Source organism: Lissotriton helveticus, chromosome 5_1 (assembly GCF_964261635.1).
Source record: "Lissotriton helveticus chromosome 5_1, aLisHel1.1, whole genome shotgun sequence".
Taxonomy (NCBI): Eukaryota; Metazoa; Chordata; class Amphibia; order Caudata; family Salamandridae; genus Lissotriton; species Lissotriton helveticus.
In genome coordinates this window covers 1138189175-1138211021 of record NC_136065.1, presented here as the reverse complement: position 1 = coordinate 1138211021, position 21847 = coordinate 1138189175, and the positions used below count along the sequence as shown (strand labels likewise).

The following is a 21847-nucleotide window of genomic DNA, read 5'->3' as shown; positions in this document are numbered from 1 at the left end:
AATAAACCCCTGTGCCTTCCTCCTCCACCGGCACGAGCTCGATTGCGCCTTTTTGCAGCATCACTAGAACCTCCTGCTGCAATAAGTGCAAGTGCTCTGCTGACATAGGACGGTGTTTTGGGGGCATGGGTGGTGGGGTGGACGTCAGTTCTAAACAATAGCTGAACTGGATAAGTTTCCTGACCCACCTGTCTGTGGTGATGAACTTCCAGACGGGCAGGAACTGTTGGAGTCTCCCCCCCGACAGGTGTTGGATGGTCGGGGGGCAGTGACAGGGAGTCACTGTTTGTTGGCGGCAGAGGTACGGGAACTGTTGTTGCCTCTGCCTCTACCCTGTCCATCAACTGTGTTTTTTGCAATTTCACCCTGAGTGTGCTGGGGATGCTCAGACGTGAGTCCCAGGCTCTCCACACCACTGGAGTCAAGCTATCCAGGCTGAAGAAGGCTGATAGCCAGAAACCGGTCCTTGGATGCTTGATTCCGGTCTGGGAAAGACATGGCTTGGTAGTTCGGACTGGACTGTTCCCATGAGGCACAGGGTCAGAGCTGATTTGCATATAGCCAGTGTCTAACCCAGGGTGGTGTGGAGTGCAAAAAAACGATGGATTTAGGCCCAGATCCTTGTACTGGGGTGAATGTATGACATTGTTCTACATTCTGTCCATCAACTGTGTTTTCTGCCTCTACCCTTGGCACTGTTTCCTCTGTATCCACCTCTGCCCTGCTTGCTGTAGGAGGATTGTGCGCCACCTTTATTGAATGGCGTCTGCTGCGACATGTGCCCTTTGTTAACACCTCGAGTGCCTGAGCGACGAAAAGTGTTCCCCCTAGATTGTTGTGACTGGAGAGCTCCCATGGATTTGGCAGTCTCGGTATCTTTTTTTGATCTTCTCCAGGGTGGTGTCCACCTCTGGGCCAAACAACCTGTCAGGATTAACGGGTTGGTTGAGGATAGTAGTTTGTATCTCTGGCTTGAATCCCGAGATGCGGAGCCATGCCTGACGCCTCAACATCACACTAGTGTTGATCGCTCTCGCTGCTGTGTCTGCAACATCTAGCGCACACTTTATAGCAGCGTTGGAGATGAGCTTCCCCTCCTGGATAAGCATCTCAGCTCCCTCTTTAAACTGGTCTGGGAGGTGTTGTAACAGCTGCTCTAGGGTGTCGTAGTGTGCCCTATCGTATCTGGCCAACAGAGCCTGCGTGTTTGAGATGTGCCATATGTTGGCCGCCTGAGCTGCTACCCTCTTCCCAGATGCCTCCAGCACTTTTGACTCTTTGTCTGGGGGAGGAGCTTCACCCGTCGTCTGGGAGTTTGCCCTCTTGTGGGCATTAGAGACCACCAAAGAGTCCAAAGGCAACTGGCCCCGTACGTAGGTGGGGTCGCCAGGTGCCGGTCTGTATTTCTTCTCGATGCGTGGGTTTACCACCCGGGATCTTGTGGGTTCCTTGAAAATGTCTGCCGCATGCTTAAGGACCCCTTTCAACATGGGGAGAGTCTTGACAGTTTTTTCAGCAGTAGAGAAAGTGTCAAAAAGGAAGTCCACTTCCACGGGGTCAGCATGCATCTCCACCTTATAGTTTGTAGCTGCCCTTTCGATTAAGGCATTAAACGCCGTAGAGTCCTCTGTGGGGGACTGTTTTAGGTGAAAGACCTGTGGATCCTGGACCGTCTGCTGGTCCCCTTGATCACCAGTATCCATCCATGATTCCTGCTGCTCATCAGGCTCTGTATGAGCAGGGAAGTTGTACTCCTCATCTTGGTCCCCTCCATCCCCATCTGAGTACGTGGGTGAAGGTGTGGCACTCCGCCTATGCTGAGGAAGAATTTGTTCCACCAGAACGGGGGCGTCTGCTGCAGTCTTTTTACGTTTCAGAGGAATTGTAAAGGACTGCAAAGGTTGCGACGTAATCTTCCTGTTGTAGAGCGTGAGTTTGCCGGTGTCAGCATCGATGAAATGCTCCGAACGTTCTTCAACCAAAGGTTGTCGAGGACCCACGGTCCCAGCCGGTGGAGTGGACGTCGACACGGTGTCTTTGGGCACCGACCGTGGTGCAAAGGCCTTTGGCGCCACCTTAGGCGGTAACGTGTAGACGAGCGGTGCCGATGAGGTCTTCGGTGCGTCTTGTAGCTTCGGCGCGGAAGGAGTCTTCGGTTCCGATGCTGAAGCCTTGACCTTAAGGCGCTTGAGGGAGTCCGAGACCTGCTTCGTAAAGGAAGCTGACGGTTTCGTCGATCCGACTGATGTCCGTGGTCCGCCCCCTGGGGAAGACCCGAGCATGGCCGACTTGTGGTGGTCCGGCCGAGGAGCACTCGTGACCGGTGCGTCCGTTACACTGTCCACTACCGTAGACGTTGATGCCGATGGCTTCGGATCGATCGGTTTCCCTTTAGGGGTCACGGCCCCAGACCTCGGCTCTGCGGCCTTCACCGACTTCGAGTCGACGGGCCCCTTGGTCTTCGGCGCGACAGACTTTCCCGATGCAGGAACGGCAGTCTTCTTGGGCGTCGGCTTGTCTCCCTTGGTAGACTCCGACCCGATGGGCTTCTTCGAGCTTGGCTCGGCAACCACCTTCGGCACCTTAGCCTGGTCTGCAGCGTGCGCCTGTTTGGGGGCCCCCGAAGACGACGGCGTCGGCACCGGAGCGGACGTCTTCGGTTTCGATGGTGTGTCGGCCATCTTTGTTTTCACCGGTACCGAGGGTTTCGGTTTCGTTTTCTGTAATGCCGGCTCCGCGGAGGTGTCCGTAGCTGAGCCGGAAGGCGGGGCCGTGGATCGAGGTGTAAGGTCGTGGGTAAGGCCGCGTGGCGATCCCGTGACCTGAGCCTTCGTAAGAGTACGAACGGGGCATAGCTCATCCTCCGAGCTATCTTCCATGGCCCCATATGCTTCGTCGTCGTCCCCTACCTTCTCGGCGATTTCTTCAACGTCGGGACTGTGGTCGTCAGCTCCGTCTTCGGACTCGACCTCCATCGGGGTAGGTGAAATCTGCAGGTGACGCACTTGTTCGTCTTCCGCGGGGTCGTCAAAGATGTCCACCGGTGCTGGAGCCGATCGCTGGGCCTCAAGGCGCGCCACGCGCCGAAGCTTGATCGTTTTTTTAGATCGAAATCTGGAACAGGCCATACAGTTGGCCTCGTCGTGGTCCGGCGACAGGCACTTGTTGCACACAGGATGGACGTCGATGTGTGGGTACTTGGATCCACACACGGGACATTTCTTGAATGGACTCCGCTCCATGCCGTCGAAGTCTTGCTGCGTCGACTAGGCCCCGATCACCGAAGAGTCTCACGACCCCCCGGATATCCGACTCTACGAGCCGGAAGAGAGACGGGACCGAACGCGAACAATACCGATGGTGCCGAGAAGGCCTTTTGGCCTAGATAAAGTTCCTTTACGATTCCGAACAGGAGACGTCGAAATCACATCCGAACCCAATGGCGGAAAAAAACAATCTGGGGATGGAGTCGATGCCCATGCGCACTGTAGTCCAGGGGAGGAGCTACCTATCTCGTGATACTTCGAAGACTCTTCCAGGACAACAATGTGCAATCATCCGGACCCAACACTAGGAGGCGATCTATGCTACAGATATGAATTTAGCAGCCCACATGCCTCGAACATTATGTCGCGTTTGAACGCTTTCATGAGGTTCAAACCCACTCTAAAAAAATGTTGCCCTCATCAGACTAGACAATTTTACAGCGGTCTCTCATATCAATTGCTTTGGGGGTGCAAGGTACTTGCAGACCTGACCTAGAAGATTTGGTATTTCTGTTGGAATAAAAAAATCCTGTTGAAGGCAGTGTTTATTCCTGGGCATCAGAACATAAGAGCAGACTGGAATTCAATGTTGTTAAGGGATTCAAGCGACTGGAAGCTGATCCCAATGTTCTTTGAGAAGATTCAGAACCTGTGGGGTCCATTTCAGGTGTATCTGTTTGCCAACAGAATGACTTTTCAGGTACAGTGGTTATTACAGTTGGAGACCAGACCACAATGCCTTGGCAGTGGATGCTCTGCTCCAAACCTGGAACAAAAAAGAATTGTTATGCGTTCCTTCCATTTGTACTAATTCACATGGTATTACTGAAGGTACGGACGGAGCAATGAAGCATCGTATTGATTACTCCATTTTGGAATACCCAAGTGTGGTTTGCAGGAGGTATGGAACTAGAAGTTGACTTTCTACGTTTGATCCCGGGGAGCTTAGGTCTTCTCCTAGGACAAGAAGAGGAAAACATCCTCTTCTAACAGAATGAAACATGATCCTTCTTACTGGAGGAGATCAGGAGATCTAACAGATACTCAGGCCTTTTAGGAGAGTGTAAAAGCCTCCTGGGTGAGTTGTGGGCACCTGGAACAGGGAAGAGATACACAGGCATGTGGAGTAAGGGGTGAAGTTGGTGCCTGGTAAGGGATTTGGATCCCATGGAGGGTCCTGTAGCAGATATAACGAACTACCTCGCAGGTTTATTTAGAACAGGTTTATGTTATAGAACAGTTAACCTTTACAGATCAGGCATCTCAGCAGGCCACTCACAAAAAAAAATAATATTCAATTGATAGTGACCCTTTATTCCGCAGGGTAATGAAGGGAATAAGACTTAGACGCCCTCCCAGAGCTAGTTATGAGTCTTTATGGAATGTTAACCTTACTTTCGACCTTTTTGTTCTATGGCCTGATAATCCTCATCTTTTCAGAAAACTGCAATCTATCAAATTAGTAACTTTACAATGTCTAATATCTTTTTGAAGAGTATCAGATGTTAAGGTGTTAGAAATCTGTAATAGATACTCTTCTCCAGATGTAGTGCACTTCGAAATATGGAAAAGAACCAAAACAATGTCTGAAAATATCTTGTTCCTTATTTTACTGACCGTAAGAAACTGGAGTGTTGTAAATTGCATAAAAGCTTATGAACATAGCACGATTGATGTTAGAACAGATGGTGAGGATCAATTACTAATATCTTTTGTGAACCCTATTAGGCGGTGTCAAGATGGGTCAGAACATTTATGTTGGACGAGGGAGTAGATTTGTCCAAATTTGAGCGCACTCTTCCCGGGGTGTGATGGCCAGCAATGTGTTTTGGTCTGGAGGTTGCAAGCTTTTACCTTAGGTCTATGGAGCATGTGAGCAGTGTGGCGTTCAAAAGCTTTAAAAAGGCATAATTGTAGCCTTCCGTCTTGTACTGAAACGGCGATTTTCCAATTGACATACAGAGAGAATCTTGATTTTAAGAAAAAGGAGGCTAACATTATCCCACCCACCACTCCCAGGTGGGTTAATATATTTTATAAAATGTTTGTCATTATTTACTATATAGTTCTTGTTAGCAAATCTATGGTGACCTCACTAACTCTTTACCAGTTGGTATCACCTGATTATTTGCATTTTTTGCTGAGAATTCGTCACTTTGAAACTCTTCTCCTTGTCAAGTGCAATTAAGGTTGAGAGGTCAAATAAGTGGACTTCACGATTTTCTTCGCAGCTCTAAGAGGATGATGCCTAGTTGCAATGATGTTATTGTGGTTTTAAAGTTCTTAATGGAATGTTTTATTCATGATGTTCTTTAAAGGGCTGCATGTGGGGCAGCAATAAAAGGTTATTGCATAGTGCTAAGCCTCTGTTGTCTTTAAAGAAATCAAGATTCTCTCTGTATGCTATTCGGAGAATCGCCATTCCATCTACAGGCGTGCAGAAGCTCTTCTGTTAAATCTTCCAGATCAAGAGTTTGGCACCTGGGGATTTTCTAAAAGGTAAGAAATCTACAGTTCGAAGTACCCCTCGAAAAAAATGTAACACTGAAAAGAAGCCGACTAGTTGACCTTTTACCCTAGCCAATGTGAACAGATTTTTATTTAGGGTTCTTACCTGGTCTTCATCATAATTAGGATCTTTGATATCAACTTCCTCCACATCATAAACTTGTCCAGGTGTACCCCACACACCTTTTCCTCCAGCACCACCTGGTCAAAGGTTTCACAGGAAACATAACATCAGTGTACACAAACATTTAAACAATCCAACTTTGGAATCATCGACATCACTGCATGTATCTATTGTTTCTTTAATCAAAATCTGCCAGCCTCAAAAAATATTTCTTTGACAATTTTATACAGGGACACTCTTTCCCCTCATAAGCCCAACAATATAAAAGAGTAACTTTAAAGTTTACTAACACTAATCTTTGCCAGGTTCTAAGAAAAAATAATGAAACTGGTGAAATGCTTTAAATGAATGGTGGTTTTGATGCACAAATGGCAGAGGCCAACATTACACAGTACTTCTGCCAACTCAGCCAACAGCAACATTAAAATGAACCGAGAAAGACCTAATGTTGATGACATCAAACAAAGCAAGTTTATACACGGCAGTGCAGACAAGACTTTGCCTTCTTTCTTGTAGCTCAACTAATAGAAAGATCCTCCCCTGGGTCCTTGCATTGTTTTGCCATATTTGGTTTAATTGTGGTTTACTTAATTTGACTATGTAAAATTTAAGGTTTACTTCTGGATAATTCCCAGCTGGTTCTCAATAATGCTGCCTCTCATTTAATGATATAAAACTCCTTTTTTCCAAATGTCCTCATTGGTCTGCCCTTTTTTTCAAGGTCTGCATTCTTTGCATAAAAAAAGTTAATGAATATTCATGTGGCACCTTCACTACTCACGGCTGTGCTGCATATGCAATCTCCTACAGACCTTGCTTCTACTCTGAAGGTAGGAGACAGGCTGTTCCTTTTGAACTAAGATGGGTCTGCAGAGTCTCTGAGCCTTAGGCTCTCCAATATATTACAGCCTACAGAGTGAAGCTTTCTCGAGTACCCCTCCCCACAACTCTTTACCTTATCTTCCCTCCTGAACAAGAACTCCTGTAACCGCAGGAGGTCCAAGACCAGCGAGCCAAGGGTGTCATTTTATTTATATGGGTGTCAAGCTGTTACCCCAAAACCATAAAGTAAACAGGAGCAAAACAATTCATATGATGTTTATTGCAATAGCGTTTTTAACATATTGTTGTAAAATACAAACAGGTTGGTTTTCTTGCTTTTGGCACACAGTTAGACCTATGTGTGTTTCAAGATTAATTGTACATCCCTTCAGCAGGAAGATATGCCTTTGAAATAAACAAAAAACAAGTTAAAATCAAAATCTATCTCTACAATACCATCCTATAGTACAAAATGCCATTAAATCACTGGGTTCATGCAATATACCTTCTAAACAAATTCAATGGTCTGGCGCTGAGTTGGACCAGAGTCAGCATCGCTGTTGCTATCTAATACCTTAATAATGATTCACTTTATACGGCGTAAGCCAGAAAACAGTCTCTCTCTAAAACTCGAGAGAAGACACCTGCATCCACCAGTGGGACCGTAAAAGGCTGGATGTCTACTCCCCATTCAAAGTAGAGAGCATCTGCAGACCATGAGGTAATGTTATTGGGAAAGAAGCTGGCTTGCCAGGCCTAACCTCAAGGATGCCAACCTTATCCCTAGTTCGTTTGTTCACCAACCTGTACAGCAGTTCATCCTGAAGAGAAGACTTTAGCACTTTATCTACATTCCATTCAGCCTTTTCTCAGCCCCTTGGCTACGTTTCATGCTTGGAGCGCAACCCCTCATCTCTCAACAATATTCTCAATGAGGGATTTTGTTTGGGAGAGTCCTGCCCATACCAACCAAAGCTCGAAAAATCCGAAATATTTTGTACTAATCCTGCAGGTCTAGTACCTTGGAAAATCCCCTCGACCCAACTGCAACCTACTTGACCTCTGTCTCTGAAAACGGAGCAAAAGTGACAAAAAACAAGATTTAAAAGCATCTTTATTGCTCATTCCCTTTGTGAGCAATAAAAATGCCTTTAAATCGTGTTATCTTATCACTTTTTCTCCGTTTTCAAAGACAGAGGACAAGAGTTAGTTTGCCTTCCTACTCGCCAGAAAGGGCGTGTAGGACCTAAAAATAGCTCGTCCTCATCAATTCTCCCTCGCAAATGCGAGCGGATTTGTCGAGCCCTGCCAACCATATCTCCTTCATTCAATGGTTGGGATTTGTTGCTGCCTTCACAAAGTCGGCCATTGCTCCTTTCCAGGAGTTACAGTTCTCAATGTTTTATCGATATTGTGTTGTGCCAGAGAAGCCTGCAGGTAACCACACGCCCCCAAAAAAAATTAATAACATCCTTTCAGTAGCCCTCAGATCTCACTCACTCACTCTCTCAGGGAAATGCCTCATTGTGAGAAAATGGGGTGTATTATATGGTGTGGTTGTTTAACCTCACCATGTCATGCACTTCCTAACCCCTTTAGGATCAATAGACTTTGTCTGTCAAACCCTCAGCTCAACCCTGGGTAGCTGTGGCACTGAGCAAGGCTTACGCACAGGAACAAGTGTAAAACATTCTAACAGCACCAAAACAATTGAAGGAGAAAAATCGACAAAACACTCAAGTAATCCGACACCAATTTACAACAAGCATTGAAAATGCAATAGGTCTCGCAATAGAAGAGTTTGACATTTTTCGTTTTGCAAATGGATGAGTGGCGTTGCGTGGATGAGTGGCGTTGCGTGGATGAGTGGCGTTGCGTGGATGAGTGGCGTTGCGTGGATGAGTGGCGTGTGTGAGTGGCGTTGCATGTGTGAGTGGCGTTGCATGTGTGAGTGGCGTTGCGTGTGTGAGTGGCGTTGCGTGTGTGAGTGGCGTTGCGTGTGTGAGTGGCGTTGCGTGTGTGAGTGGCGTTGCGTGTGTGAGTGGCGTTGCGTGTGTGAGTGGCGTTGCGTGTGCGAGTGGCGTTGGAATGCAATAGGTCTCGCATTAGAAAAGTTGTAGTTATTGGTCTTGTAAATGACATATTTTATTTATTTTTTCGTTGTTAAAATTGCTAAATTGATGGCTTTGTCATTTACAATCCCAATAGTTATAACTTTCGCGAATGTGACACCGATAGCATTTGGAATGCAACATGTTTTGTATTTACGTGACTTATATGGCAGCTCTCGTCGTTATGCTACATCTCTAGAGAGCAGGAGAGTGCAGCAGGGGAGAGAAGCACAGCAATGCAATATGTCTCGTATTAGGAAAGTTTGAGCTATTGGTATTGTAAAGGACACATTTTTTATGTATGTGCTTGTTTTTAAAATAGCGAAATAATAGCTTTGTTATTTACAATGCCAATAGTTTTATCTTTCGCAAATGTGACACCTATTGTAACACAATATGTGTTGTGAGGGTGAGTGAGGGTGAGGGGTTGAGGGTGAGGGGTTGAGGGTGAGGGGTTGAGGGTGAGTGAGGGTGAGGGTGAGTGAGGGTGAGGGGGTGAGGGGTTGAGGGTGAGTGAGGGTGAGGGGGTGAGGAGTTGAGGGTGAGTGAGGGTGAGGGTGAGGGTGAGGGGTTGAGGGTGAGTGAGGGTGAGGTGTTGAGGGTGAGTGAGGGTGAGGGTGAGTGAGGGTGAGGTGTTGAGGGTGAGTGAGGGTGAGGGTGAGGGTGAGTGAGGGTGAGGGGTTGAGGGTGGGTGAGGGTGAGGGTGAATGAGGGTGAGGCTGAGGGGTTGAGGGTGAGTGAGGGTGAGTGAGAGTGAGGGTGAGTGAGGGGTTGAGGGTGAAGGGTTGAGGGTGAGTGAGGGTGAGGGTGAGGGGTTGAGGGTGAGTGAGGGTGAGGGTGAGGGGTTGAGGGTGAGTGAGGGTGAGGTGTTGAGGGTGGGTGAGGGTGAGTGAGGGTGAGTGAGGGTGAGGTGTTGAGGGTGAGTGAGGGTGAGGGTGAGTGAGGGTGAGGGGTTGAGGGTGAGTGAGGGTGAGTGAGGGTGAATGAGGGTGAGGCTGAGGGGTTGAGGGTGAGTGAGGGTGAGTGAGAGTGAGGGTGAGTGAGGGTGAGTGAGGGGTTGAGGGTGAAGGGTTGAGGGTGAGTGAGGGTGAGGGTGAGGGATTGAGGGTGAGTGAGGGTGAGGGTGAGGGGTTGAGGGTGAGTGAGGGTGAGTGAGGGTGAGGGTGAGGGTGAGTGAGGGTGAGTGAGGGTGAGTGAGGGTGAGGGTGAGTGAGGGTGAGGGGTTGAGGGTGAGTGAGGGTGAGGGTGAGTGAGTGTGAGGTGTTGAGGGTGAGTGAGGGTGAGGGTGAGGGTGAGTGAGGGTGAGGCTGAGGTGTTGAGGGTGAGTGAGGGTGAGTGAGAGTGAGGGTGAGTGAGGGGTTGAGGGTGAGGGGTTGAGGGTGAGGGGTTGAGGGTGAGTGAGGGTGAGGGTGAGGGTGAGTGAGGGTGAGGCGTTGAGGGTGAGTGAGGTTGAGGGTGAGTGAGGGTGAGGGTGAGTGTGGGTGAGGGTGAGTGAGGGTGAGTGAGGGTGAGGGTGAGTGAGGGTGAGTGAGGGTGAGGGTAGGTGAGGGGTTGAGGGTGAGTGAGGGTGAGTGAGGGTGAGGCTGAGGGGTTGAGGGTGAGTGAGGGTGAGTGAGAGTGAGGGTGAGTGAGGGGTTGAGGGTGAAGGGTTGAGGGTGAGTGAGGGTGAGGGTGAGGGGTTGAGGGTGAGTGAGGGTGAGGAGTTGAGGGTGAGTGAGGGTGAGGCGTTGAGGGTGAGTGAGGGTGAGGGTGAGTGTGGGTGAGGGTGAGTGTGGGTGAGGGTGAGTGAGGGTGAGGGTGAGTGAGGGTGAGGGTGAGTGAGGGTGAGTGAGGGTGAGGCTGAGGGGTTGAGGGTGAGTGAGGGTGAGAGAGTGAGGGTGAGTGAGGGGTTGAGGGTGAAGGGTTGAGGGTGAGTGAGGGTGAGGGTGAGGGGTTGAGGGTGGGTGAGGCGTTGAGGGTGAGTGATGGTGAGTGTGGGTGAGGGTGAGTGAGGGTGAGTGAGGGTGAGTGAGGGTGAGTGAGGGTGAGGGGTTGAGGGTGAGTGAGGGTGAGGGGGTGAGGGTGAATGAGGGTGAGGCTGAAGGGTTGAGGGTGAGTGAGGGTGAGTGAGAGTGAGGGGTTGAGGGTGAAGGGTTGAGGGTGAGTGAGGGTGAGGGTGAGGGGTTGAGGGTGAGGTGTTGAGGGTGAGTGAGGGTGAGTGTGGGTGAGGGTGAGTGAGGGTGAGGGTGAGTGAGGGTGAGGGTGAGGGTGAGTGAGGGTGAGTGAGGGTGAGGGTGAGTGAGGGTGAGGGTGAGTGAGGGTGAGGGGTTGAGGGTGAGTGAGAGTGAGGGTGAGTGAGGGGTTGAGGGTGAGTGAGAGTGAGGGTGAGTGAGTGTGAGGGGTTGAGGGTGAGTGAGGGTGAGGGTGAGTGAGGGTGAGGCTGAGGTGTTGAGGGTGAGTGAGAGTGAGGGTGAGTGAGGGGTTGAGGGTGAAGGGTTGAGGGTGTGAGGGTGAGGGGTTGAGGGTGAGTGAGGGTGAGGGGTTGAGGGTGAGTGAGGGTGAGGCGTTGAGGGTGAGTGAGGGTGAGGGTGAGTGAGGGTGAGGGTGAGTGTGGGTGAGGGTGAGTGAGGGTGAGGGGTTGAGGGTGAGGGGTTGAGGGTGAGTGAGGGTGAGGGTGAGGTGTTGAGGGTGAGTGAGGGTGAGGGGTTGAGGGTGAGTGAGGGTGAGGGCGAGTGAGGGTGAGGGGTTGAGGGTGAGTGAGGGTGAGGGGTTGAGGGTGAGTGAGGGTGAGGGTGAGTGAGGGTGAGGCTGAGGGGTTGAGGGTGAGTGAGAGTGAGGGGTTGAGGGTGAAGGGTTGAGGGTGAGTGAGGGTGAGGGGTTGAGGGTGAGTGAGGGTGAGGGGTTGAGGGTGAGTGAGGGTGAGGCGTTGAGGGTGAGTGAGGGTGAGGGTGAGTGAGGTTGAGGGTTTGAGGGTGAGTGAGGGTGAGTGAGGGTGAGTGAGGGTGAGTGAGGGTGAGTGAGGGTGAGGGTGAGTGAGTGTGAGTGAGTGTGAGTGAGGGTGAGTGAGGGTGAGTGAGGGTGAGTGAGGGTGAGGTGTTGAGGGTGAGTGAGGGTGAGGGGTTGAGGGTGAGTGAGGGTGAGGGTTTGAGGGTGAGTGAGGGTGAGGGTGAGGGTGAGTGAGGGTGAGGGTGAGGGGTTGAGGGTGAGTGAGGGTGAGGGTGATTGAGGGTGAGGGGTTGAGGGTGAGTGAGGGTGGGTGAGGGTGAGTGAGGGTGGGCGAGGGTGAGGGTGTGAGGCTTATTGAGAATGTGTGTGGGTGTGTGAGGATGTGTGAGAGTGTGTGAGGGCAGGTGTGTGTGAGGGTGGGGGTGTGAGGGTGGGGGCGTGTGAGGGTGTGTGGTTGAGGTCATGAGGGTGAATGAGGGTGTGTGAGGGTGTGAGGGTGAGTGAGGATGTGTGAGGTTGAGGGTGTGAAGGTGTGTGAGTGAGGGTGGTGGTGGGTGAGGGTGTGTGAGTGTGAGGGTGTGTGAGGGTTAGTGAGGGTGAGTGTGTTGTAAGGGTGGGGGGGTGAGGGTGGGTGTGAGTGAGGGTGTGTGAGGGTGAGGGTGTGTGAGGGTGTTTGTGTGTTGTGTATTTGTGTGATTGTGGTGTGTGTGCTTGTGTGACTGTCCCATAATTATATTAACGTATTTAAGTTATAGCGTTCTAGTTTTTATTTGGAATCCCGTACTATTTTGATTGACGTCCGTGTCAGCCAATGAGATTTCAAAATCCTCTCACGTTGCGTAACAATTTACTCGCGTCTAATTGGAAATCCCCATATTGTTGAAAGCGGGTCCCGTGTAAGGAGTGTTGGCTTCGTTGTCTGTTCCGTGCATCGTTCGACAGGTAAGTTGTTATTTGTTGTTTGTTTTGTGTGTGTATAGTGTTATGAATTATTCGATTTGTTGTTTCCTATTAGTTTTATTGGCATAGTGTCTTTGTTTTGCAACGAAGGATGTTTATTTTGAATTGTCGGCTCTTTATGTATGTAATGCATTGTATCCTATTGTTCAGATCTAATTTTTAAAATGGTTGTTTTTGGTTAGTAGTTGTGTTAATAATTAGAGAATTTTTTTGTGTGTAATTGTGTAGTATGTTGTATATCTGCGTGAATAATTTATATTGTTTCATCTTTTCCTTTATGTTATTTCAGTTATTATTAAATGTATGTTTGTATAGCTTTTTATTTTGATGTGTATGTAAATTTCGTGCTGTGGTTTGTGATACTTCCTCTTCTTTAATAATTAATGCAATGTCTCCGCTTTGTGTTACGATGTATTTTTAAAGCAATATTGTCTTGTTATATATGCTTTCTCCATGTTGCTATCAGAATTTTGACTTATGTCCACATTACTGTAGAGTAGGGAAAAACATTTTTTGGTATATTGGATGTAATTTCGTGTGAATAAATGCTCGTGTTATATGCGTACGGCTTTTTGTGTAACTCTTGACAATTGGGTTTAATCCTTCCCATTCCCCGGGTGAATAATGCTTATTTATTCCCCCAATAAAAAATAGGCTGTTTCACATTTGTGTTTGTACATCCTCGTCCTCGCTTCCTGCCACATATTTTTCTTTGTTTAGTTGGTGTAATATTGTACGAATGATTTTTGCTTTTTGGCCTGAAGCCTGATCAACATCCTTGCATGCTGTAGCTCACTTTTGGGAAGTATATTTTGTGTGTAACGTATCTGATGCACTACTCCGTAGACCCCCTTTTTTTTCCGTCCTAAAAGTTGTTTATGTCTATGAAAATGGCATAACATTCATCAATTTGCAGAGTGGGTGAATGATGCAGAGTGGGTGAATGATGCAGAGTGGGTGACTGAAGCAGAGTGGGTGACTGAAGCAGAGTGGGTGACTGAAGCAGAGTGGGTGACTGAAGCAGAGTGGGTGACTGAAGCAGAGTGGGTGACTGAAGCAGAGTGGGTGACTGAAGCAGAGTGGGTGAAAGATGCAGAGGGGGTGAAAGATGCAGAGGGGGTGAAAGATGCAGAGTGGGTGAAAGATGCAGATTGGGTGAAAGATGCAGAGTGGGTGAAAGATGCAGAGTGGGTGAAAGATGCAGAGTGGGTGAAAGATGCAGAGTGGGTGAAAGATGCAGAGTGGGCTAAAGATGCAGAGTGGGGGGGAGGAGCCTAGCTCGCGGCCGTGATGGTCGCCTTTTAGCTCGGCTCCCGCAGCCCTCCATCCTGACTGCCTATCCTGTCTTTTATCCTGTCCCGGGACGGCACACTTTTGGGGAATTGGAAACATTACGGCTTGTTTGTACTTACCATCTGACCCCGGGGTCTTGACGTGCAGTGGCTCCGGAGTTCCGGCCTCCGAGAGATCGGGGCCTCTGCGAGACTTGGACCGGGACCTGGCCGGTGGGATCCGACGGCTCTCGGCCCCGGCCGAGAGCGAGAACCAGTGTTGTGAGCCGATGTGCGAAGATCCCGGCGATCTTGACCCGGACCTGTCCTGCTGGTCGCGTGGCAGACGTGGGTGAGAAGCCCCGGGACCTGATTCTGAGAGGGGGTCTCCCCCCGCCGCTGCTTTGTCCGGCGGCCCTGGTCCTCGAGGCCCGGACTCCGCTTGTTTGGGGCACCGGTGCTGGTGCGGGCGGAGACCCGTTTTGGGCGGACATCCTTTTGGCATCGAGGCCGCCCTTGCTGGGACCCCCGGCGCTTGTAAAGTCCTACATTTGAGAACTGTTATTTCCGGGGGTCCTCGTGGGCGGCGATTGGGCTGATCACGAAATGGCGGCTGGCCCTCTGGATCGAGAGTCACCTTGTGGCGGCGGGCCCGAGTTGCCTGATTGTGTGGGGATCGGATCTGGTGGGCGTGAGCCGACAGTCGGAGATATCCTGGAAGCCCTCAGATCCCTGTACGCTTCCCTGGCCCTGGGCGTCCCGGTGGGTCCGCCACGATCCGCCGCCATTTTGGGCGGCCGTTTCTTCTTGTCGCCCTCTTGTTTCGATGCCTCCATTGCCTCACCCCCCTCGATTGACCTGAGTGTCTCCACCGCTGATCGAAGATCGTGTAATGTGCTGGTGACTTTGGGGCGCCCTGCTTTTCGAGGTTCGGACCCCGGGGACTCGGATGCTGTACTGCGACCCTGTTCGACATTGTTGCCTGGATTTATGGGTGGACTTCCTCCTGTGCCTGCTTCGATGACTTTGCCTGAGTTTAAAAATGGGACCACCTCGCCCGCTCCAGTGGCGCAACTGAACTCCTGTTTCTCATGGCTCGTGCTTCTATTGTTGATGCATCGATACTTTCAGTTTGAACTATTGCTCACTTGTCGATCTATCTACTCCCCACGTAGCTATGCTAGTCTCCATTCCACTCGATTATCTGCTGATTTCGTATTTAGTATGTGGTTGTACATTGCCATGTGGTGGGTGGGGTTTGTCGCTCGGAAGGGTTGGGGGTGAAATGTACGACTTCTGCTTGATTCCCGGTATGCGATTTCGTTGCACACTTGTCTCTGATTGTAGAGGGGTGGGAGGTCCCCTTCTATTAATATTTGGTGGCGCGTGATGGGGTGACATCCTGGTCTGTTTTTTGATTGTACTTGTCCGGTTGGGCGGAGGGCTGTGGCCTATCGTTTGTATTATAGCTCTTCTGCTCCTCCCTCCTGTTTTCTTTCTCCGCTTTTGTGGTCTTTTTGTCTCGTTTTTCATTCTTTCTTCTTGCTATATTTCGGGTTCTGGTTTAGGGCGACAGGCACGCTGTTTGAAGGGTAGGCCGTAGCCTTCTACAGGGGTGCAGGGTGGGACGGGTGGGTTGGGTTCTATTTTTTGTTTGTCTTCTGGTTCTATGGCCCTTTTGTATATCTTTTTCGTGAGGCCGCGTCTGTCCCGACCTCCTATGGTGTGTTTCGGGTGGGGGTATGGCGTCGTTACTCCTCCTGCTACATTTTGGCTGTCTTTTCATCCGATTGCCATGCCCCGCTTGGACCGTTAATCCTTTTGTCTCCTGTCCTCTCACCATGGGGCGCCGTGTCGGCGTGTCTTTTACCTTTCTTTTTTCATATTTCCCTATTCCCTTTTATTGTTTGGTTTTTCTTCCCTCCATTTTCCTTTCCCTTCCTCTTCCCCCCTCCCTACCTAGTCCCCCTTCCCTTTTTCCCTTCCTGCGTCCCAGAGGGTACTGTGACGGGCGGGTTTTCAAGCATTGTCTTCCGATCCCACTGTTCTGGCTTGGTAGTGTCCCGGGTGGCGGGCGTGTTACGAGGATAACGCTCAGGGGTTGACTGTATCTCACATATCCTGATTTCTTGAATGCATTGTGTTGTCCCCCTGATATTTTGCCCCACGCCCCCTTCTTAATGTTGAGGTTGATTACGGGATATCGGATGCCTCCGTATTGCAATTGTGCCTGTCATATGTCCTCTCCCCTTATTGTAAAATTAAGCCTTCTTTACTCCTGTGTTTTAGCCCTTTAGTTTCTGTATTTCTTTTTCCCTATTGCGATTATACGGCCTCTGCTTTGTGTTGATTGATTATGTACTATTTGCCTGATGACTCCTGACTGTTTTGTACACTGCGGCCGGCCGGTATGGTTGTGGGCCTCTATTTGTCTTCTTTTGATATCAATAAAGGTTTTAAAAAAAAAAATTTAAAAAAAAGATGCAGAGTGGGTGAAAGATGCTTATTGGTTGAAAGATGCTTAGTGGGCGAAAGATGCTTAGTGGGCGAAAGATGCTTAGTGGGCGAAAGATGCAGAGTGGGCGAAAGATGCAGAGTGGGCGAAAGATGCAGAGTGGGCGAAAGATGCAGAGTGGGCGAAAGATGCAGAGTGGTTGACTGAAGCAGAGTGGGTGACTGAAGCAGAGTGGGTGACTGAAGCAGAGTGGGTGACTGAAGCAGAGTGGGTGACTGAAGCAGAGTGGGTGACTGAAGCAGAGTGGGTGACTGAAGCAGAGTGGGTGACTGAAGCAGAGTGGGTGACTGAAGCAGAGTGGGTGACTGAAGCAGAGTGGGTGACTGAAGCAGAGTGGGTGACTGAAGCAGAGTGGGTGACTGAAGCAGAGTGGGTGACTGAAGCAGAGTGGGTGACTGAAGCAGAGTGGGTGACTGAAGCAGAGTGGGTGACTGAAGCAGAGTGGGTGACTGAAGCAGAGTGGGTGACTGAAGCAGAGTGGGTGACTGAAGCAGAGTGGGTGACTGAAGCAGAGTGGGTGACTGAAGCAGAGTGGGTGACTGAAGCTGAGTTTGTTCAATTAGCCATTAGAAATGTAAATTACTTTACTGTGTTAAGGTTTTATATTTTAATGGATGCATTTCTTTAACTTATTAAAATAAAAATTTGATAAGTAAACACACTTGAGCTTCATATTGTTTCGAAATTTACCCCCATGGATTTTCAACATCTGAAATAATTATGTCGACACATGGTATTCATCCATCTCCAAGATGCCCTCTGAATTAAATAAATTTCAAGAACAAGAAAATAATTGACACGTCATCAACCCTAAATTAAACACTTGTATAGTTTCACTACCAACTATAAAGCTCTTAATATGTTTAGAACAGATAGGGACACACATTGCTATATTTTTTATTCTTTGGTTTGGGCCTGGCATAATGATGGGTTGTTTGACTTTGGAAAGATAACATGTCGGAGGACGTCTCTACACAAAGAGTATAGTGCAGGCACACAATATAGACCCCATCAGATTTGGAACCACATGGCTTACTGCTTAAATCAAGGTCAATCATTGATCTGCTGTTGGTTGTTGGGTTGTGAGTGAGCCTATTAAAGACCATATTTTGCAGGTGCTTGAAGGAAGAAGAGGTTGTTGTTGGAGGCGGTGAAAGGGTAAACACATGTTGTTTTAGTACGAGTATAATAGTTTGATGAAGCAGAGGGAGCTGAAAGCCACCAGCATCCAATCCGAACCTGTCCATACAGCCTTCCACTTATCCTTCCATTCAGCTCTATCTTTCTGAATACCTACCGTACCACCTGCGTGTCTGTCTGTCTGTCTATCTATCTATCTATCTATCTATCTATATATATATATATATGTATATATTTATTTATCTGTCTGTCCATCCTATGTGAAGTGGCTCATCGAATTATAGCTGGCATGTTTACTCTATTGCAACAGATTGAAACCTAACATCTTTAAATGCTGATTTAACACATCAGCTGCACTTGCTGCTTAATCATCCTTGGCAGCGTTTCATTGCCTCTGAAATACCCATTCAGCAGACATCATTGCTTAATTGCTGTATAAAGACATTATCTGACATCAACGTACTGTTCCGGGACTGGATCTTCGAGTGATGAATTACTAAATTAATAGCTGTGTTCCTACTTGAAGTGAAGCTACAATGCTCAGCGATTATCCACACATTATTATTATTGTGTATTTTATATAGCGCGCAGCTACCCCAACGGGGTGTCCCGGCGCTTCTGAGTACACATGTAGTGTGAATGTTCATCAATATACATGGAGAAAATTATATTAGCAGGGAAATTGACTTTTAGAAAATGCAATAGGTCTCGCAATAGAAGAGTTTGACATTTTTCGTTTTGCAAATGGATGAGTGGCGTTGCGTGGATGAGTGGCGTTGCGTGGATGAGTGGCGTTGCGTGGATGAGTGGCGTTGCGTGGATGAGTGGCGTTGCGTGGATGAGTGGCGTGTGTGAGTGGCGTTGCGTGTGTGAGTGGTGTTGCGTGTGTGAGTGGCGTTGCGTGTGTGAGTGGCGTTGCGTGTGTGAGTGGCGTTGCGTGTGTGAGTGGCGTTGCGTGTGTGAGTGGCGTTGCGTGGATGAGTGGCGTTGCGTGGATGAGTGGGGTTGGAATGCAATAGGTCTCGCATTAGAAAAGTTGTAGTTATTGGTCTTGTAAATGACATATTTTATTTATTTTTTCGTTGTTAAAATTGCTAAATTGATGGCTTTGTCATTTACAATGCCAATAGTTATAACTTTCGCGAATGTGACACCTATAGCATTTGGAATGCAACATGTTTTGTATGTACGTGACTTATATGGCACCTCTGGTCGTTATGCTACATCTCTAGAGAGCAGGAGAGTGCAGCAGGGGAGAGAAGCACAGCAATGCAATATGTCTCGCATTAGGAAAGTTTGAGCTATTGGTATTGTAAAGGACACATTTTTAGGTCTCGCCTGTCGATGCGCATGCGCATCGAGCAAGCGAGACTATAGGGGCTCATCCAGACTTTATCTAACTTGCAAGGAATCGTGGCGATTCCTTGCAGTGCCCGTGACTTTTAAGCTCAATGCGCATGTGCATTGAGCTTAAAAGCGCGTGCACATGCCCCCAGCCGCCTGCCTTGCCTACTCTCTCTCACAGCCTCCCCCAGCTCCGCCCCCTCACTACTTGATTGCACGGCCGCTAGGCCGTGCCTCCCCTACTCTCCTCCCCCCTCCTCCTCTCCTCCCCTGCCTGCCTGCCGCTAGGCCGTGCCTCCCCTACTCTCCTCCCCCCTCCTCCTCCTACTGCCGTGTCGCACCTCTCCCCTCTCCGCCCCCTCCCCTGCCAGCCGTGTTACGGTGAAAGGCTTGTTTGTTTATTTTACCCGCCGTGTCTCTGCTGCTTCCCCCTGTCCTGTCTCTCCTCCTCTCCCTCTCTATACCCTCCCCCTCCCCCCCACCACTCCCATCAAGTCCCTCTGGCCCTTCCCTCCTCCCCGGACCCCTCCTCCCCTGCCCCCTCCTCCCCTGCCCCCTCCACCCTTTCTTGTTGTTACTACGTAAATGGTAGTCTGCCAGCACCGCCCATCCTAGGAACTCCAGCACAAGCTTCTCCTGCCTCCGCCCAGAACTGTAACCAAACACTCAGCACAAGCTTTTCCCAATTCAACTTCAGACCGCCCTCCGCTTCACTGCCCAGAACTGTGTCGGAAGTGCGGGTCGGTTTGTGGCATATTCACCTTCCACCTCTAGCAGTCGCAGCACTTCTTACAGAATTCTGCGAAGTCGCTAATGCATCCAGGCGTTTCTTTTTCTGCTCTTACCTGCACGTTTGTACAAAGTAGGCATAGGACAATTTGGTTTGTATCCAGGTGTTTATTTACGTTGACAACTTCCTGCCGCAGATCTTTCAGTACGTAAAGGAAAGCCCCTTAACCCTAGTTATCGTAAAATGCATATCTCGCCCACCCAGACCTCTCTGCTATTGGTAAGGCGCGTGTCAGGGTTCTCTTTGAGCTCTCTAAAACAAAACATGATAACATGCGCCCAACATAAACAAAGTCTACATGCTTTAACAAACAGGACTCAGGGATCCGGGGTCACACATACTCCAGCTGCCTTTTGTCTCCGGCCAGCATGTGTTTGTGGGGGCGGGGCGATAACCTCCTGTTATCTCACTGGCTGTGTCTTATAAAACATATACACGCACATTAACATTTAGAAACACCTGGTAGGGGCGTAAAACAAGGGATTTTTCATTTGCATGGACCGGCAAGCAGAGTCAGGAATAGAAGGGGTCGAATCAACAGAGAAATCGACACCATGTTTGGCTAAAAGGAATGTCTTACCTCACCATCACCCACCCTCAACCCCTCATCCTAACTCGCAATAACCCTCCCTCACCCTCACCCTCACTCACTCTCACTCTCACTCACCCTCAACACCTCACTCACCCTCAACACCTCACTCACACTCAACTCCTCACTCACCCCCACCCTCACTCACCCTCAACACCTCACCCTCACACAGTGCAATAGGTCTCGTAGGATTTTTAGTTACAGCTTTTACAATTGTTTATTGCTTTTTTGATTTGTAATTCTTTAGCATTGGCAAAAAAAAAAAAAAATGCAAAAGATTTACAACAAAAAACCCATAAACAATTCTAAATGCACTAACTCTAATGCTGCGAGACCTATTGCATTTCCAATGCTTGTTTATGTATGTGCTTGTTTTTAAAATTACGAATAGCTTTGTTATTTACAATGCCAATAGTTTTATCTTTCGCAAATGTGACACCTATTGTAACACAATATGTGTTGTGAGGGTGAGTGAGGGTGAGGGGGTGAGGGGTTGAGGGTGAGGTGTTGAGGGTGAGTGAGGGTGAGGTGTTGAGGGTGAGGTGTTGAGGGTGAGGGGTTGAGGGTGAGGGGTTGAGGGTGAGGGGTTGAGGGTGAGTGAGGGTGAGGTGTTGAGGGTGAGTGAGGGTGAGGTGTTGAGGGTGAGTGAGGGTGAGGTGTTGTGAGTGAGGGTGAGGGTGAGGAGTTGAGGGTGAGTGAGGGTGAGGGTGAGTGAGGGTGAGGGTGAGGGTGAGTGAGGGTGAGGCTGAGGGGTTGAGGGTGAGTGAGGGTGAGTGAGAGTGAGGGTGAGGCTGAGGGGTTGAGGGTGAGTGAGGGTGAGTGAGAGTGAGGGTGAGTGAGGGGTTGAGGGTGAAGGGTTGAGGGTGAGTGAGGGTGAGGGAGGGTGAGGGTGAGTGAGGGTGAGGGAGGGTGAGGGAGGGTGAGGGAGGGTGAGGGAGGGTGAGTGAAGCTGAGGGTGTGTGACGGTGTGTGAGGGTGTGTGAGCGTCAGTGAGTGTGTTTGCTGCATGTCTGATGCTTGTGGATGTCTGTTGCTTGTGGATGTCTATTGCTTGTGTATGTCTGCAGCTTGTGATGCTTGTGGATGTATGACGCTTGTGGATGCCTGATGCTTGTGGATGTCTGATGCTTGTGATGCTTGTGGATGTCTGATGCTTGTAGATGTCTGATGCTTGTGATGCTTGTGGATGTCTGACGCTTGTGTATGTCTGTTGCTTGTGTATGTCTGATGCTTGTGGATGTCTGCTGCTTGTGATGCTTGTGTATGTCTGACGCTTGTGTATGTCTGTTGCTTGTGTATGTCTGATGCTTGTGGATGTCTGATGCTTGTGGATGTCTGATGCTTGTGGATGTCTGCTGCTTGTGGATGTCTGATGCTTGTGGATGTCTGATGCTTGTGGATGTCTGTTGCTTGTGTATGTCTGCAGCTTGTGATGCTTGTGGATGTCTGATGCTTGTGATGCTTGTGGATGTCTGATGCTTG

At 49.2% G+C, this 21847-nt stretch overlaps 1 protein-coding gene across 3 annotated transcripts in view; it reads right to left on the bottom strand.

The window, feature by feature from the left end:
* The window catches only part of PDCD4 (programmed cell death 4), a 575316-nt gene that overhangs the window by 277423 nt on the left and 276046 nt on the right, over window positions 1-21847 (bottom strand). For all 3 annotated transcript variants that reach the window (XM_078643769.1, XM_078643768.1, XM_078643767.1), the window contains exon 4: window positions 5881-5975. In XM_078643769.1, coding sequence (XP_078499895.1) covers window positions 5881-5975 — 95 coding nt within the window. The remainder of the gene's footprint in view (window positions 1-5880; window positions 5976-21847) is intronic.